General features: G+C 34.6%; 1 protein-coding gene across 1 annotated transcript in view; it reads right to left on the minus strand.

Annotated features, from left to right (window-relative positions):
* Positions 1-304: 304 nt before the first annotated feature.
* Positions 305-20,955, minus strand: part of LOC150093582 (carboxypeptidase D-like) — a 506,393-nt gene continuing 485,742 nt past the window's right edge. The window contains exons 25-26 of the mRNA XM_090413049.1: positions 13,190-13,433; positions 305-3,301 (exon numbers count right to left, since the gene is read on the minus strand). Coding sequence (XP_090269175.1) covers positions 3,262-3,301; positions 13,190-13,433 — 284 coding nt within the window. The 3' untranslated portion in view covers positions 305-3,261. The remainder of the gene's footprint in view (positions 3,302-13,189; positions 13,434-20,955) is intronic.

Here is a 20,955-nt window from a genome sequence, read left to right on the forward strand (position 1 = left end):
ATTGTGCTAAAAACTATTAATCCTGACTTTAATACTTTTTCCAAGAATTAAAGATCATTAAAATCGATGTAAAATGAAAATAATGTATTTATAGTTTACATCAACAAATAATTACATCAAAAATGCCAAAATATGTTTATCGATGTAATTAATTAAATCAATAATTATACAAACTTATTGATGCAATTATTTGTCTCCAAGCTTTGCAAATGTTTTAATCGGTACTGTAATTTGAAACTTTTTTGTTGAGAAACACGTTGATAAAGATGAAAAAGAATGTCATCAAACTTGGATTAGATATATATTAAAAAGGCAAATAATTAAGAATTTTATTCTGAAAATATGTCAATATTATTCAAATTAAGTGGATATTGAATTCAACATTATTATTCTTCATATCAATATTATTTTTCAATACCAGGACATAATGGAAATGTTGCAAGATTATTTTTGATGACTGGGGCACAATGGACTACAGAAAGGAATCACCTCAACATTGCAACTGTTAAATCAATATCATCTGTAACCAGGGGCAGCTCGTGCATAGGAACTGCGGAACTGCAGCACCCCCAATTTTTCTCGATATATAAATACATTTATTAATTTATCTATATTTGCTTGTAATATTTAATTTTATCATCAACACGCCTATACAATTCACTTATTTTATATAAAAAAATAATAAAAATCCATCTCGTAGCACTCACTATGACGTGCATATGCACGTCATAGTGAGATGCGAGCTATTAGCGTAATGCAGCACTGTCCATCACAGAGTTCTACTGTTGTTTATATGCAGTTTGCACCAGTAGTAGAGTGTTCGTAGAGCTTATCGTGTTTACTCCGTCTCTTTAAATATTTGGACATTACAATTGAAGACATAATATTTGTTATAGTTTTTATTTTAGAACATTATTGGGGTTATGATAATGGATTTTATTTTTAAGTAATTTTGAATTATACTAAACTAAAATTTTATCGATAATAAACAATTTTTCACGCTTAATTTTTTTTTTAAATTTTTACCATAATTTTGATAGTTTATCCAAACATGTATACACTGTACTTACAGTGTGTATGTATATTTCGAAAGTTGCAGCACCCCCACGATTTCAAGCCACGAGCCGCCACTGACTGTAACATATAATTATAAAATTGTATCATACAAACAATTTTATGATGAAATTAAGAATAACACCAAACTGCTGTCAGATGCTATAGTTTCAAAAAAAAGAATGAGACATGACTGATTAAAAATTAATCTATTGTGTTTTTTAATGTTTAATATTAATGTCACTCTTCCATCTCATTTGAAAATGTTAATTATAATTAACATAAATAAATCCTTTCATCTTTCTAAGATTGTTGTGTAATTATTTTATAGCAGTTAATAGCTTTTTAAAAACATTTTTATAAACCTCTTCATAATTATATTTAAATTTGGTTTCTGCCCCCTTTTTATAGGATTTATTTTTGGAAAAACTTCTCTTTTCATATTTTTTAAAGTTCAAACAACGCTATATATATTTAGATGACTATAGTCTGTAAATTCATAATGGACTATATAATGTTATATAGTCTGTTATGAATTTACAGGAATTCATAACTGAATAACAGCACTGTTTTCATTTATATTTTTATGGCAATCATTATTCTATGAAAGTATTATTACCTAATATAGTATAAAATGTATATTTTATACTTTGCACCCAACTATAATGCCCTACTCAATATCACAAGATTAATTCAGAATTCCAGACAAATGCTCCTACTCGCATAGATGGTTAGCTAATGAATGCCAGCAGTGAGCAGATTTTTAACCAAACTATCCATGAATTTTAGCATTAGTAATCTAATTACAAAATATGAAGAATCCACACTGATATTTAAAATGGCTGCTTTTACGCCATTTGGTAAAAGACAGATTTTGGTGATTGGCTGCAAGTTATGGAAAAAAGCATAATTCTGAATAAGAAATTTTAAGTTGTATTTTTTGAACTCCAGTATATTAATATTATAAATTTAGTTTAATCCTTTATCCAAATGTGAGCAAACAAAGTTTGCACCTGAAAATATCTTCAGGACTGGGGTAAGGTAGTATAACACCAGGCAACTTGTAGCAAAGGTGAACCAAGCTAACATCACTCCTATCTCAGTATCTCCCATAATGCAAAACACATCTCCTTGCAGATATGTATAATGTTATACATTAAGAGAAGGGCCACTATCCAGGCTAGTTTTGACCTTTATTGGGGTCTCTTCAGTGGGAGCCAGGCCCAGAAGTGGAGATACCAAGCAGAAGCAATGGCGAGGTCATCTTTACCTGTAGGAGTGGCCAAAAGGTGTGCCACCTTTTTATTAAATTACTCTGGATTTAGAGAAGACGTTGAAAGTTTATTTTTCACTTGGTTAGACTATAATAAATTTAGTTTAATCCTTTATCCAAGTGTGAGCAAACAAAGTTTGCACCTGAAAATATCTTCAGGACTGGGGTAAGGTAGTACAACACCGGGAAACTCGTAGCAAAGGTGGACCAAACTAACATCACTCCTATCTCAGTATCTCCCATAATACAAAACACATCTCCTTGCGGATATGTATAATATTATACATTAAGGGAAGGGCCACTACCCAGACTAGTTTCGACTTTTATTGAGGTCTTCAACATCTTTCTCTAAATCCTGAGTAATTTAATAAAAAGGTGGTACACCTTTTGGCAACTCCTATTGGTAAAGATGACCTCGCCATTGCTTCTGCCTGGTCTTCACTTCTGGGCCTGGCTCCCACTGAAAAGACCTCAATAAAGGCTCATACTTGGATAAAGGATTAAACTAAATTTATTATAGTCTAACCAAGTGAAAAATAAACTTTCAATATATTAATATTAGTGTGTCCAACTAAAATTTCATTCTGCAATTATGAGATCAAGCAAAGAATGTACCTCAAGATTACTGCAACAGTATAGCTATGATTGGTTTAAAAAAAAAAAAAAAGGAATAATTCAAAACTTTTTTTATGATTAACTGTACTTAAATATCATTCTTGCAGGGGGGGGGGGAGGACTTAATTTACTAATTTGTGTACAAAGTGAATTCTCATAGAAGCATTTCTCGTTTAAAAATTCTACAAAGAATATATTCTACAATAAAGTGAACTTTTGTGTTAAGAAAAATAGTATAACTTTTTACAATAAAATTCTAATATACATGATCACAGCTGGACAGTTTTAATTTTTTTTTGACCTGTGAGGAAAATCTTCAATCATGTTTCATTTCTAAGAGAATCTTTTTTCTTATCATTCCTAGAAAAAAGAAAGAAAAATAATTCAAATTATAACAAATCCACATATAAGAAAATCATTTATGGATATTCAAAGCTATGTGCAAGATTTCACAAAGTGGCATGCAGAAGAGGAAAGCAAGTTCTCTGAGCTCCTGAATTTTTTATTTTTTATTTTTATTTATAGATCTATATTGCACACAGTACTGTATTATACTGTACTGCCTGCAGAAATGGTTCAACTTTGATGAATTATGCACAAAGAAGAATTTACTTAGGGTAAGTTTATATGGAAGATAGTTTGTTTAGTAGTAGTAGTATAAGATAACTGAAAATTGGGTTTTTATTGGTTGGAATTCGATACAACTGGTAACCGGCTAGTTTCGTCATGATAACTGGTGGTTTCTTCTCGGTTAGATGGATATACATATGTCAGCTTAAAACAAATGAGCTTAGATTATGAATCAATACACAACTGAAAAATATACCGAATAAATAGGAACCATTACACAATAAAACTACGCGGAGCGTGGATGCTAACACTTGGTCAGTATTTGTTAAGCAGGTGTGCCCGATAGTTAACTACGAAATTAAACTCTGATGTGTGGAAAGATCTTATGAGTGATTTGAAAATATCATAAAGGATCGTGCCTTACGAGTGGATTACTACTGCAGCTTTTATGTTGCAAGAACTGTAGTCATCTATGTATGGCATAGTACTTTTATCCCATTCAATGTTATGGTGAGTGTTGGAAAAATGGAATGCTAAACCAGAACTGTCCTCTCTGTTGTTGTTGGCATCTCCAATGTGCTCTTTTTGTCTTATTTCTAGACTTCTTGAAGTTTGCCCGATGTAATTCAAGCCACAAGAACAAGGAATATTGTAAACTCCAGGGTGTTTATTGAAAGCATTATGGTCTTTAGGCGAGCAAAACCGTACTGTTCTAATTGGTTTGAAGGCTACCCAAATTTCTATGTTTCTCTTCTGATATAATTGAGTTATTCAAATTCATCATGTATTCTAGTTACTTCTTATGGAAAGGCAAAATATATATACAAGCTGGATGGGATTGCTATTTAATAATTGCAGGTCTATCAATGTTTATTACCCTAACAGCACAGCAAACACATTAGCACAACTCTTTGCTTCAGTAAAGCATTAAAAAAAACAACTATATATGCAAACTTTTTTTGCTCTTTATTCAGAGACCAGGAGTCTCTAATTCCATTTTTTTCTGGAATTTAAAGCTTATTTGCAGCAAACAAAATTTTCAGCAGTTCGTTTTTTAAATACAGTGCTACTTTTTTTTCTTCTTTAGTTTCTTAAATGTTCATTAATGAACACATTATCTTTCTCCAATGATATGATAATGAGTTGCAGAACGCGGCTTAACAGTCAAAGTTGGAATGTGATTTTTATTTATTTATTTATTATTATTTTTAATAAATATCTGCTGTCATTGAGATAAGCCAGAGGAAAAAAAATTATCATAATTTTCAGGTATATATAACCTGAAAATTATGATATATAACTGATATTTCCACATTTAATTTTCATTAAAATTGTGCTTAAAAGCTAAAATTTCTACAGGTTCACTACTGAGCAAGTACATGATATTTTTCTATTTTCTTGCTTTGCCACAGCAATTTATTTAAGAGGATAATGCCATCTATACAGAGTAAAGAATATCTCTTCCTTGAATACTAAGCTTAATACTGCTTTCCATATAGATTATACAAGGGTGGTCTGAAAAGTTCTTGGCCTTGACCATAGATGGCAACACTATCGGCAAGATTTTGATTTTTTTTTCTTGCTGATAGTGAACAAGTTGATACATCTGTCATAAGCATCCATGTGAAATTGCAAGTCATTCTATCAAGTAGTTTGTTTTATTCAGCTGTCTGTATCCCTTGAAATAGATAAAATTGAGTATCATACAGTTATAAAATTCTTTGTTTTAAAGAAGGTTTAATGCCAAAATAAATTCATTCAAAGTTCATAAAAGTTTATGGGCACTCTTCTTCTTCGTTTTCAACAATTAAGAAATGGACTGCCGAGTTTAAATGTGGCCGTACCAGCCTTGAAGATGATCCATGTGAAGGATGTCCAAAAAGTGTAACAACACCAGAAATCATTGATCAAGTGCATGATATGATGTAAAAATAATCATAATTAAAATTCTGAATATTTTTACGTATTGTTTATGTTAAAATTGTTTATTAGTTTCATAACATGCATTGCCGGCACTTGCAATGTGCCCGTTATGGAAATTGTTACGTCAAAAGTGATATGTAAAGAAGTTAAAAATTTGATGTGCTTACTAGATTTGATATTTGTATTACTTAAAAGAATTTGATTGTAATTTAAAATATTAAGTTTTGTGTTTTTATGAAGACATTCTGTCTTGTCGCTAACGGAGACAGTGTGTCAGCCATTTATACCTAACTTTGTCCCTTGCCACTTTCGTGGAGTGTGCATGCTCGCCGAGAAGTTTGATGAGTGATTGACAGCTGACAAGAAAGCGTTCGGTATCTGAGTAACGGGTGTAAACAAGAGAGCGTTCGGAAGGAATTTAGAACACAGGCCGGCAGATATTTAGGTTCGAAGGAACTTAAGTTTTTTAAGTGACGGTCAGAAGAAAATTAATAGTATATTCCGAAAAAGGAATCGTGGAACTATTAAGTTTCAAAGCGGAATAAGTATTGATGAATAAAAAGGAAATATTGCTATATGAGTTTTAAACGGAATATTGGAGGAAACACTAATTGAAAGATTTATAGTAGATTCCGAAAAGGGAATCATAGAACTGTAAGTTTTTTTAATTGGAAGAGTTAAGACTGTCAATAAGCATTTAGTGAATAAAAGAAGAATTTGCTATTTACGTTCTCAAGGAATATTCGAGAAAACTCTGATTAAGAAGTTTCATCCGTATTAAGGACGCCAGATCTGACTATTATTTCTACTGAAGAAAAGAGACAGAATTAAGTCAGGAAGAATTAATGTGTGTTAAATAAGTGATGAGAAATCATATATCTTCGGAAAAGGGCCTTGACAGAGAGTGAAACTGGCTATGAACATTTTGTCATTTTGAAAACAAAGTGTTTAGTCTTAAGTGTAAGTTTATTTTTAAAAGGCCTCGGATCCAATTAATTTGTAGCTAGTTATGTAAAGTTGTTTGAAGTGTATATATATTGTTTTTGTTTTATTAAATGTGTTTATTTTGTATTTTGGTCTTGAGTCAGTGATTTTTTGGATTCTGAAAGAAAGAGTTAAGATCACTGCACCAATTGGAGTGAACCCTTGTGCATATAACATATACGTACACTCGGAATTAAAAAAATAATTGTTAGAAACAGAGATGATTCTCTGTGGTAGGATTAATATTAAGATATAATATCTATGAATATCCTTATCAATATAAAAATCCACCAATTATTAACAATGGTATTGGATGACCAGCAAGTCAGAGCGCGTGTAATTGCTGAGACTATAGGCATTTCAAAAGAACGTGTAGGATATATTTTGCATGAAGAATTGCAAATGAAAAAGCTTTACACAAGATGGGTGCTGTGCCACGCTTGCTCACAGCAGATCAAAAATGCAATTGCATGAAAATCTCTGAACAGTGCTTGGAGCATTTTAACAAGAATAAAACTGATTTTGTGCATCGATTTATTATTATGGATGAGACTAGGATTCACACTTACACACCAGTCAAAACAGTGGACAGAAGATGGTTGTTCAGCGCCAAAGAAGACAAAGTTGGTTCCATCAGCAGGAAAGGTCATGGCATTGATGTTTTGGGATACTAAAGGCATTTTGTTTATTAATCATCTTGAAAAGGGCAAAAACAATAACTGGAGAATATTATTCCGATCTTTTAACCAGACTAGACAAAAAAATTCATAAGAAAAGACCTGGTTTACAGATGAAATAAAATCATTTTTCATCAAGACAATGCATCTGCCCACAAAGGTGTTTTGGCAATGGGAAAATTAAGGGATCTGCACTATGAATTGTTGGAACATCCACCCTATTCTCCAGATTTGGCTCCCTCTGACTTCTATCTCTTCCCAAAACTAAAACTCTTCCTCATTGATCAACGTTTTTCTTCGAATCAAGGGGTGATTGCAGCTGTAGAGGGGCATTTTTCAGATCTTACTGAGAACCACTACAGGGAGATGGGATAATGGCACTGGAGCATCGCTGGAATAAATGTATTAGTCTTAAGAAAGATTATGTTGAAAAAAAAAAAATGTAAATTATAAATTCGTTTTTTTAGGCCGAGAACTTTTCAGACCACCCTCATAAATGACATGGGAAGTTGCATATAACCTTGCCTCACATTAGATTTTACATGAAACATTTTTCTTTTACTTTTAATTCTTACTGCTGATTCACAGCATATGTATAAGGTTTCCATTTACACATTGCAGATTTAATATTTCAGATAGTTTCTCACCCCAATACCTTCCTCATATTCTTTTCCTTGAGATCAACAGTTAAACAGAGATCCTTATTACAGTCCCATGCTTTTTCAATGTCATAAATAAAATGTTAATCACAACAGCTCTTTTTTATGTGAATCTCACCCTCAAAAAGTAAACCTAAGTACATTAGTACTGTGAATGGAATGGGATTAGATAATACAGAAACTTTGCTCTAGACATGAAATGTACACCTTATTCAAAATGCTTCATGTATCCAATCAGAAGGATAGTAGTCTCACACTGAGTATAAACTCATCTACAACCAAGAGGCATTCACAAATATTCATGTCCTTGGAAGGATTCAAAGATTTTTTGGTTGGAAAGCAGATATGCTATCATCTATCTAGACTTAACTATGCTTTTAACTCATTCTTTCCATTCAAAGTTTTCCTAAGCTTATGTTATAAATGCATAAATCTTTCTTGGAACTGGAACAATCAGTAACAAAATTTCTCTACAATTTTCATGCTAGTTTTGTTTCCTTTCTTATAAATTGATATGATGAGAACTCTACTTCAAATTATCTGAAATTCGACCTTGTGATCATGCCTTCTGGTTTATGCAATGTGAAAAAAGCAATATTTTTATACCGTCACATTTTGTTATTTCAGGTAATATCATCTGTTCTGGTTACACTTCAACATTTCACATTTCAACTTCATAATTTGTTCCCCACCTCTTGGTAATCCAACACACAAGATAATATTCAACCTTACATTGTTGTGTGAATGAAAAGAAAAAATAAATAAAATAAAAACTGTTTTGAAGTCGCCTTCTCTGTATTTGTGGCATCAATTACATTACTACTTTTTACATCAAGTAATGATGTAGAAAATAGTAATGCGCTCACAACTGCATTGCTCCTGGATATTTTCTACCACATTATGTTGTTTGGTGCATTGTTTAATAATCACTCTAGATGTGTGGATCTGTAGTGACTATAAAGTAGCTACTCAGATGTCTATTCACAATACCCTCTTTTCTTTTTTTTCCCCCATGGTAATTCTTTCCTTCAATTTCTATTATTTTTTAGTTGTAGTCTCCAAAACATTTTGCCACATCATGATATTTATTTTGTATATTATTTCCAAAAGAAGGTGACATAGTTGAATTCTGTATGATGGGAGGAGTGGAACTCTTATAGAACCTATCTATAAAAATACAGCAATAATTTTACTGAATTTTTATACTGAATTTGAATATAGAGAAATTTTGAATTTCTCTAAAGGGGTTAAAAAAAAAACTTATGTGTGTAAGCTCTAAGAACTTTTTTCTATTGTGGAAGAGAAACTTGAGGAGGAACAAACTGGATTCAGCCCAAAAAATGGGGATGTCAGGACCAGATTTTTACTTTAAAACAAAGAGTTGAGCAATTAAAGGAGTATAATATGTGCTAATATGTTCTTAAAGATCAGTTTGCTTATTTTTCAGGATGACAAACTTGAGTTACCAGGATTAAAGACCCTAGATCTCCTCTGTATGAGATTGGCTATGAAAATCAAATTTTAAAAAGTTGCATTTGGAATCTTATTCATATTTTAAGGTTCCCATCACAATTTGTTTTATATACCCAGTAAATGCATCAGCAAATTATATGATCCTATTTTTCTTAAAGATTGTTGTTTTAATCTTAAGAAAATAAAGGAATTTAATTATACTTTGCCTATTTACTTATCCGAAAAGGGCTAAAATCATTAACTTACCTTTGAGTTTCATTTGTTTTGATTATGTGTTAGATTACACAGTCATTACTTTTAATCTTCATCATTTGCTCTTTAGTCCTGTGTGGCCCTGGTCTTCTTCAGAAATTTCTGCCAGCTTTTTGGTTCATTGTTAAATTTCTCCAGTACTTTAATTTCACATTACCTTAATATTCTGAACTGCATCATCTTTCCATCTCAATTTAGGTCTTTCAATTTTACTTTCCCTTCTGACCTGGCAATTAACACCTTAACTTTTCTAGTCATATATAAATAACATGTAAAGCCCAAATTAAAACGTTGATTTTAATGTGATTAATGCCTGGCCCATTAAATAGCAAATACAATTCATGGTATCCTTTCCTCCACACATCATTTCTCTCATACTGATCCAAAAACATGTTTGAGAACATCCTTCTTTCAAAGACCCTTCTTCTTTGAAAGATGTATGCTAATACTGGTCTTATAAGTACTTGTACATAGTTATTTTTGTTTTTCTTGAGATCAAATATGCCTAAGTGTGTGGAGACATCTATTTGCTGGAAGTATATGCTTTTGAATCTCAAACTAATATCACATTTACTGTTCACCTCTGATCTCAAGTATGTAATACTATGAACAATTTCAAATTTATAAGGACCAGTTTCAATTTGAGAAGGATCATCATCATCACAAATTAGTTATTGGAATATACTTTGTTTTTTCTTGGTTAATATGCAGATACATCTTCTTTGCTGCCTTATCCAATTAATAGAGGTTTCTTTTGATGCTTTTTGTGTTCTTCCTATAATACTGATATCATCAACAAATCAGAATTTGCACCGACTTGCAGAAAAAAGGATTCCCTTGTATTAATGACAGCATCTCTGATAATCTTTTCAAACACTATATTAAACAATAATCAGGTTAAGGCATTTCCTTGTCAAACACTTTATGTGTATTGAACCAGACATTTTATGAACGATTTTGCTACAAACTGAGTTTTAATAGTACGATTTATGCAGTACCTATTAAAATCTTTTAAAGAAAATACTAGTGGTAGTGGTGGATGGTAAATGGCGTTGGTGTAGATAATAATAGTAGTTGCAGTTGGTGGAGACAAAGTTGGAGTAGGTGCCCTCCCTCGATGAGTCTTTGGACTCCTTGGAGGAGTGATGTAATAATAATACCGTGTTTCCCTAAAAATAAGCCCTAGCATGATTTTTCAGGATGCTCATAATATAAGCCCCAGTTAAGATCGTCAGCCAGACAGGTGCATTTAGTACGTCCGTTGCAACACACGACGGATGTATTGAATTATAAAATAATAATATTAATATATAGCTAAATATAAATAAATAGTATTATTGACATTAATACTTAAAATAAATGATAATATAAATTATAATTAAGTATTTGTAAATACCCAAGCAGGCACCTTTGGACAAGTGAGGTAAACGCCTATGTAAACAGATGAACTCGAGACTTATTGCGAAATGACCAATCAGAGTACAGACACAACACACAAATAACGTGCATTTTTCGTGCGTTGATGATGACATGACTGTATTTGAATAAATGTAGATTTTTGTACATGAAAAAATAAGACATCCCCTGAAAATAAGCCCTGATGTGTCTTTTGAAGCAAAAATTAATATAATACCCAGTCTTATTTTCGGGGAAATACGGTAATAATAGTAATAATAATAATACAATGGTTTTCGAGTTATGATCTTTCTCAGTTGCATTTCTGATTTTCACCCAACTTATATTTCATATTGGATGTGAAACTACCACAAAAGATAAATAGAAAGATATGGAGAACATACATCGGGAGGGGGGGGATTCTCTTTGAGAGAGAGAGAGTAGGTGTGTGTGTGTGTGTGTGTGTGTGTGTGTGTGTGTAGGGGGAGATTTGAAGAGGTTTCAGAGCTTTCTTTAACAGGAAAATGGTGTCTGCAGTCTGGAAACTGCCAGAATAAAAATGTGCTGCATTGCAGTAGTGTATTTATGAGATGGCAGGACCTCATCTTGGCCAGTTTTGGAATGGATTTATATGTTATGCTAATACACATTTACTGGTGACAGGTTAAGTTTATGATTGTTTCAGGTTAGCTCATATACATTGAATTGTTGATATTTGATTTGGGACTGTGCCCCTGGAAGGCACTTATGATGTCATTTCCATACCGTTATTTATTTTGTTTCTGTTCTGCCTCTTTTTGTTTTCCATTAAGAAGTACATACAGGTAGGTAGGATGGAGGAGAAGATATGACAGTTCTTGAGGTGCAGTTGGCATATCAAGGTTGTTGATATGATGAATGACCTTGATCTGATTTATGAGCTCAAAGATATAGTGAAATATCACTGAGAAAATACAAACTGAGGACTGGTGAGCAAAATATTAGTAGGTTATTTCTCCCTATTTGCTGTAGACATTTTGTTACCTGGAATATGTGAAGATGTATCTAACAGCTTTGTGTACATTTATGACATTAATATTTCCTTTGGTACTTGGCATTCAGTTAGATGTTGAGTTGATATAATTTATGAGATCACATTCTATAGTAGCTATAATTATTATTACGGGTGACTCCAAGGAGTCCTTAGACTCATCGAGAGAGGCTCTAAACATCATGTCCATCATAACTATTCGACATCCACAGAGTATCTATCATACTTTGCCTTGAAAGCATTCACTGTCATAGCACCCACAACAGACGTAATAATATGTTATTACATGTGATATCAAATAACAGAGCAAATGATATTGCTAATGTCTTGAAGGTGATGACTAAGAAGACTTGAAACAATATCAATTTGATATTTTTAGATGGTATGAGATACCAGAGTGTGCAGTGTAGTCATTTTATTATTTTTTCCCTCCCTAAAAACTGTTTTCCTAATATTCATGACAACCTGCTCATACATATTGATAAAATCTTATCAAGATGGATTGTGGCATATTAAATTCAAGCATAGTCCCATCAACTAAACAGTGTTATTTCTACCAGGACATGCAATAAAAATCAAATGAAACTACAAAAATCTTCACCATGTAGTCTGAGGGTCTTAAAGAAAACTGTTTACACAAAGGATTATTTCCTTTTCATGGTAGTAATTTACTGCCTCTGCTTATGTTCTTCAAAAAGAGCAAGTAAATTCTAATTATAGGTGATAAAAAGGTTGTAAAAAGTTTTGGGGCTAATAGAAATGCCAAAAGGTAAAAACACTAAATGACTTAAGAAATATATGATTATAGAAAATACAAGTATCATGACTGCAATGAATATTATGCCTGCCATATTAAAAAGAAGACAATAAGATGATTCTGAAAAGAGAAGTGTCTTTCCATTTATGCAAAAAAATTGAATACAGTGAAATGTGTAGAAGCTAACAGGTCTGGTTCCATAAAAAGCCTATTTACAGAGCTTTCACTATTAGTTATAATTTCAGTGGGTCTATGAAGTGATCATAGCCAAGGTAGAGGTAGTTTACTCTACTTTGAAAGTTTTTAATGTATACTAATATAAATGGAAATGGCACATATATCAGGCGTTTGAATGATTTTTGCTTTGTAATACACTTTTCTGATTCAATATGATCTGATTATTTATTTATTTTTTTTTAAAGCTTTGCAAATAAAGGAAAGGTATTCCTAGTAAGCCTGTGAAGAAATTTGTTAGCATTCAAAAAACATTAAATTCCAATGCCTTTTAGATAAAAAGTTGAGTCTTACATGTTTCCATTTTTCCACCTATATGTATTATATATTTCATCTTCTGAACTTGACTCATCATGGTACTCATGTCTTAGCAGTCGCTTCTTATCACTGAAATGCAGAGAATCTCCTTCATCGTCATCATCCTCAAAGAGACTTGTTCCACCTTCTATTTTGCGAAATGCAATATGCTGCTTGCGGTAATGTAACAACACGCTGTAAATGCAAAGAACTGATACTAGAAAGGTAAGAACCGCTGAACCTATTAAAAAATTTACAATAAATAACATCATTTTTTGTTTGAGAACATAGAATGAAAAATTATAACACAAGCATGAATACATGACCACAGTGAAAAGGAATGTTTAATTAACTGAATGAGATAACATACACATACGGACAAAGAAATTAGTGCACCAAGAAGGAATCACAGAATTCAACTGAAATTTTATTGGTGTAATGATACAGGTGAGTGATGCACATGATGGCAAAAACAGAGCTGAAGGACAATTACAAAGGGATCCGTGGTACGCAATCCAGTCATCATCAATAGCGTGTTGCACCGCCTCGTGCGGTGTTACATGCTGCAATACGGTCCAGCATGGTGGTGAACAGACGCCCGATGTTGTCCTGCGACAGACTGGCCCACACGTGTTGGATGCTGTGCTCCAAATCCCAGATATTGCGGCACGGTGGGAGCTGCTGTTTCAGCTGCTCCCAAACATGCTTGATAGGGGAGAAGTCCAGAGAGTGGGCAGGTCATGGAAGTGTCTGTACACGACGTAGGCAGGCCTGGGCAACCTGAGCCGTGTGCGGATAGGCATTATCATGCTGGTATAGCGCTCCTGGTATCCCGGTCAGGAATGGGAGAATGTGGGCTGTAGGATGTCATCCACATACCACTGCCCCGTCAATGCACCACGTACCACTACGAGGGGTGATCGGCTATCGTAGGCTATGGCACCCCAGACCATAATGCCTGCTGAGCGGGAGGTGTGGCGCTCGATAGCGAGGTCGGGATTGTGTCCTTTACCAGGGGTCCTCCACACCCGGACACGATGATCATCTGTCCCCAAGACGAAGCGGCACTCATTGCTGAAGACCACATGTTGCCTGTCTGTGGTGCTCCACGTCGCTCTCACCTGGCACCACTGAAAACGGAGTTGGTGATGTTGCGTTGTTAATGGGAGCACACGTAAGGGGTGCTGGGATCATAGATTCACCTCCGCGAGGCATTGGGGAATGGTTCGTGGTTACACAGGAGCCCCTAGTGGACCGGGTCACTGTGGGATCCCTCTGTGCTTGCTGCACGATCCGTCGATCCTCTCTAGCGTTGGTCCTCCTTATCTGATTGGTGCCAGAACGTGTCCACAGCTCCCAACACTGTTGGAAGGTATGCTCAGAATGGTTCATGTGCATGTTGTTACGTCGTTACCTTCTGTAATTTATCTATTTTATTTATTCTATGAGACCTCTAAGGTTATCTCTTAACTTGATTCCTGTGAGAAGTCCCCCCTTTAACTCAGGCAAATTTGTTTGATTATTGCTGCGCCAGCCTTAGTCTAAGGATAGAAATATCTTATCCTAAGGAAAGTTCACAGAGATCAAGTGTCACCAATAATATTAAATTAGATCAGGGAGCTGTGGATACCTTAGCTTTGCAGTCATAGCCCTTTACTTTGGATGTTCCCCGCATGCATAGGTTCAGTATTTTATGAGTAGTGAAGTCAGTCAACATGCTCAGAACACACATAAGTATAAATTAGAAAACATGTTTATTTTACAACTAAATATTACATAGGAAAACACAATGTTAATGGCAATGCTAAGATAAAAAATTGTTTAGAATCTCACTCACAACTCTCTCACCTTTAAATATATAAATCATTGTTGCATTAAAGAATCATTTAAGCAATTCTACATTAATTACACATTCTCTGGTGCATATTTGGCACAAAACATTATTCAGGTTCTTAGATCATTCAAGTTCTAATATCAGTTTCATTACAATAACTGCTGTAATCACACAATACTAGGATTCTCAGACAAATAATCCAATGAGATTTTCGAGTGTCCTTGACTATTTTAAGTCATCAAAGGTCAATTCCTTTCAGAAAGGATCTATATTTCTTCCATTCACAAATATCTAAACAATGTAATAAGAAATTCACAGTACTTATCTACTCTGCATGGTTCGCATCGAGATCTTTTCGTCTATCGCTTCTAGTGGTTACAACAAGTTGCCACGTGGGATTCACATGGATGATACGAATCTGGCACTCATCTTTGCTATCTAACATCAGCTTGTTCTCGCTGATGGCCCATGGTTTGGATCTGCCATTGGTTGGTGCATCGTCTTGCCGGAATTTATGCTAATCAGCTACGGGATGTAGAAACTCGACATAGCTGTCTTAGCCTGATGAGATCGCCGGAACAGAGAAATAAATGGGGGGTGGGATTCTGACCTGCGCTGCCGTATTTATTTCATTTCTCAGCGCCCTCTTTTCGACTTCAAAACTCACACATGGAAGCCCCTCGTTCAGACTGGGTGACGTCATTCTGCCACCTTACGGAGTCTAGTATTTTCGGGAACATGTGCCCCCCGAACGTCTTTCACGAATTCTTCAGCCTCGGTCGATGCGTCATAACTGTAGTATTTCTGCAACCCTTGACCTTTCGTTGGCAGTGTGTTAACCTTTTTGCATGCAGTTTTAATTCTAATTGTTAAGTTTCAAATTACATTATTCTATTACATTGTTTTAGATTGCATAAAACCTCAGACTTAATACTTCTTCTTTTATCCTATTCTTTCTATGCTAATATTATATCATTTCCTTAGTGAATTTAAGTTTAATTGCTAAAAGGGGCTAGTATGTTTATTCAGTTAAGCACATTCTGTTAGATCCTGCATGGGTGACTCTTTTGTGAATAGAGTTTCCCATTCCTGATCTAACAACGCCTATACGGCCCGCCGAACGCCTCCCGGTTTTCAGGCTGATGATCATGCTTCTGTCAAAGTCCGTAAGTTGCTTAAATCGACATCTCTGGCATCTACCCGGCATTATTGTCACTCTGTACTCTAGCTTGCGTTGGCCGGTGCTTTTCGCTTTAATTGGCTATCGACTACATGCCAGCTTTACAAGGCTACCGGTTTGTGCTTGCAGCGCCACTGCAGGGTATATGGGCATGCGCAATCGCACCAAATTTGGATCATTTGCATACCACCCCGCACTCTAGCTATTTGCTTAGTTTCGCCATTGTACCACATTTTCTTCCAGGTGCGCTAATTTCTTTGTCCGTGTGTATATTTTGAGTATCACAAATTTCTGGTCTGGTCTGGTCTGGTTGGTCACATGGATAGCATATCCATTCTCTAATCAATAGCTTGTAGGTTCAGGTCCCACTGTTGGCATGGGTATTTGTAAAAGCCTGTTCTGGGTCCAAGCTTGTATAGCTTCTTTTATATTTTATTTTATTGTTTTTAAATTGTGATACTAAGAAAATAATGCAAAATTCAAATGCAACTGATTATAAATGAGTGGATATTTAGACACTGATCATCACTCATGTCAAGAAAAACAGACACCTAGGGATAATAATTAACCTTTATTTAGTTATTACTAGGGTGACATTTTTATAGGCAGAAGAAGTATATGAGATACATAGGTTCATGGAGGCATAACAGCTGAGTTCAAACTGCTGTGACTTGCTGGTGCCCTTTTATAGTTAGAGGACTGGATTATTCTGGATTTTTCCAGAATAATCCAGTTTTGGAAGTTTCCCAGATTTTTTCTTAAAACTCTCTCACATTTACATCTGAATAACACAGTGCTCCCCCCCCCCCCCCACTGGATCTGATGGTCTGCAAATATAGAGTAGCTTAAGTGTAAATACTGAAGGCATTTTCTAAGTTCATCTAGTCAAATACTGAAAGTTTGACAAAATTATTTCAATTTAGGAGCAGAGAATACCATAGATGCCAGGGCATTTAGGTGATAGAGAGGATCTTTTAGAGAATGGATAAAGTGGAGAATTTTAGGCAAAAGACTTAAAAGATATTTGTATATTCTATCTTCTGAAAACAAAATTTGTTCCAAGTTGCCCCAGATATTAGGATGGCAAAGGATTTTCTATGATTAGCATTTTGCTAATCACAGTAAATCCACTAGATGTAACTGATTTCAGTGGAGAGGCTAATATGGTCCAAACAGATGGTGAAAAGATGACAGATGTACCTACCTACCAGTGTGGGGTAGGTTTCCTGTAGACAGAAAAGGTTAAGGATCCATTGGATAACCATATGGTTAGAATGTCAAGGAAGGGCAAACTGTTGTTTTATTTTTAATAGTAAAATGGATCCTAGAGTCCTGGTTATTAACATATACTAAAAATGTTTCTAATATATCCAAGCCATGTGGAGATGTCATTAATGTAGGATAGTCATATTTGAGTGTCTGAGAGGACAGGAGTATTCAAAGGATTTTTTAAAGTGTTCCATGAAAAGATTGTTTGGGGAGGGAGGAGAAACCGCAGTTGTACCTTCAATCTGTTTGTAGGGTTTTTTTTTTATGCCAATTAAAGTAACCTGGGTACATGGTAAAAGTGAACAAGGCAGAAATATCAGGGAGGAAAAAGAGTCTCCAATAAGTCTCCAAGAGTCTGAGATTTCTTTAAAAATGAGAACAGTACACATTTTTTGGGGTCAATGGTTTTCCGTTGGCCACACATTCATTTTCAGAAACAATGTTCTCTATTATATAGATTACTCTGGTGTTTACAGTATTCCTTGCTGCAAATTAAAATATTTTGAAAGAACAGCCAATGTTCAACTGAATAAACACAGAAAATATAGCCACTCTGGAGCTGCAAACCATACCACTGACAAAAGACCACCAGATCCAGTGTGTGTGTGTGTGTGTGTGGAGGGGGAAGATCCACCACTATTATAGAAATGTAAATATAAATCTGATGGACTGTTTTTAGAATCTGCTGCAGCTCTACAGCATTCTTCTAATTCAATAACTTGGCTTGAATAATGGCTGCTTTGCTCTACCAAGAATTATTGTTAGTGCACAGAAAGCTATAGAATTCAAAATCTCACTGCAGGAGACCAACACTATCTACATGATATCTGTTGTACTTTCTCCTTTAACACATTCATTGACAAAGCACTTGCAATACTCTAATCCATTCCATTCATTCACCGCTCCATATGCAAAAAATCAGGCCATCATACCCTTGCTAACTATAGTCCAGTGTCCATGAATGACCTAGTGTTCTGCCCCTTCTAGTTAAGTGCTGAAATATTTCATTGCATCAATCCTATAAAACTCTTTTCATAACTTCAATGCAGTGGCGTAGCTAGAGCTATTGCCACCTGGGGCAGTCCCACAGTTTGCTGCCCCTCTCAATACACACCAAAAATACTACAAAAAGTCAACACGACGTACAGGGAAATAAATTAAAACACTATGTTTATTTTTGAAGTAAAACTTTAATTCCGACATTCTAAAATGTTATTTTTCTTGCTTTTCTGTTAGCAAAATTTGATGACATTGGCGAAGTCTTTCATAGTAATGTAGGTCAAAATTTCAAATTTGACCTATATTACTTAATCAAATTTTATTTAGAAAAACTCCTCTCACAACTAGCAACACTTACAGCAATTGTGAGGAAAATTTGCAGTAGTATTATAATATTTGGAGCTGAGTTCTTGAGACTGTATTTTAGAATTAACTGCAAAAGTTTAAAAAGGTTCAAAGTGCCGCCCGGGGCGGACTACCCCCTCTGCACCCCCCCACCCCAGCTACACTACTAGTTCAATGTTTCGCATTCTTTTATTTTTCACCTATCAACGAACTTCTGCATCCCACAAACTCCTCCAATCTATCATCATAAAGAGCATTTTATCATCTTGGTTACTCACTTCTGGATCCTCTCTGCCACTTCCACATTCTTCAAGAAACCCAGGTAATCAGACCTGAGCACAGTAAAAAAATCATCACTGCATTACAGTCTTCATACAAAATGTATAACTTTACACTTTTTCATATTAACTAGCAGAGATACTATTCTGAGATACTGTCAGTCTATTTAGATCATCCTGTACTCTTTACATCACTTGGTTAACTATTACACTTTTTCATTATCAGCAAACAACTAATTTCTCTTCAAATCATTTCCTGTATTATCATCATCATCACCATTGCTGAGATAATGATTGGTCTATAATGAGCTGTTAAATTCTGAATGAAACTAAAATTGAATTAATTAACGTTTCCTACAGAATTAACATGGGTTTATATTTTGAATCGCATATTGATATATTGGGCTTACTAAATTCTTGTAATTTATCAAAATATTACTAAAATGAGGATATTTTCATTATTTTATGTTATAATGTAAAATATTGTAAATTGCTTAAACCTTGCTGCTTTTGTGTAAGTACTTACAAATTGCTGGGAGGAAAGATAATTCGATTAAGTAAAAGTGGCCAGAATCTAAACACGTGCTACAAGTACACATGCACCCTTTCCGTGTGTGGCGCTAAGTACTGGGTGACGTAGGGTGAGATGAAAAAAGGGGAGGAGGAAAATGAGGACGTAGAAGAAATTGGTAGCATGCGATTTAAAAAGTTGTTGCAGTGCCTAAAACGCTCTCTTACTCTTATGCTCTTGGACTCGTGCTCTGGTGTGTCGGAACCTCCTCATGGCTCCTTCTCGTCCCCCACTTTTCGATGCAGATTCGAGATAAAGACTGAGGAACTATGCCGTGAAATTGCTGAAACTTTACCGGTCAGCGATCAGCCCAGCGGAAGGAAATCTCCGACATTTCCGGAGATATCATTACGATGTTGTGCCAGTTAACCAGAGAACAATGTATGCCTACTTTCGGCAGTGGAGATAACTACAGCTCGGACCCTTGAAGAATGCCTCAGAAAAAGCAGAATCAACCAGGAATTGAAAGTGATTGTCCAGTCATAATATGTGAAGTGGCCAAACAGTTCCCCAGCAGTTGGTAATGTATAGTCTATGTTTTTATAAGCAATTGTGTATAAGAAGAAAGTTTGTAATTATACGAAGGACTCTAGAGTTAATATTCTTTTTATAGTAGAGCGATTAGAAATTTTAGTGAAAGAATTATTGTAAGAGCATGTGGAGCTAAATTAGAAATTCAATTAGCAAATGTCCTTTAGTGTTGAAGAATATAGAAGAGTATGTTTGATCTATCAGTTCAATTTGATCAATCAGTTTGATTCAGTTTAGTTGTGACTAGTTTAACATGCAAGACTAACATAGTGGGTAGAATATTTTAGAAGCATACATATGTGTGTTAATTCTATAATTTGAAAGAAGGGCTTATTGTTCATGCATTTGAATATTAATAAGTTTGATATAGTTTGATTTATCATGTCATTGAACTAATTGAAAGTAAGATTGATCTAAGTGTATATTATGTCTTTAGATTCCAATAAATATGCTTTGTCTTTTATACCTGAGTTTTGCCCGTGATGGGAACCAAAACTACCACTCATTAATTCGAACCATAGAGGGAGGGGGAGGAATTGAAAGAAAGGTATAACATGTTGTTATAGAGGCTACGACTGCAAACCTGAATTTACTTAGCCATAGTAGAGCATTTGAATTATGAGTATAAGCAATAAATTTATTCTCCTTGTACACCAAAGGTCTGGAAAAGTCTCCCTGAATAAGAGTCCTCTCTATTCTAAGATACTGGCTGGTGCAGAGTTAAAAAATAAATTTGTCAATATCTGAAGAGGAGAT

Source organism: Typopeltis vanoorti, chromosome 23, assembly GCF_054136105.1.
Source record: "Typopeltis vanoorti isolate ZY-2024b chromosome 23, IOZ_Tvanoo_1.0, whole genome shotgun sequence".
Taxonomy (NCBI): Eukaryota; Metazoa; Arthropoda; class Arachnida; order Uropygi; family Thelyphonidae; genus Typopeltis; species Typopeltis vanoorti.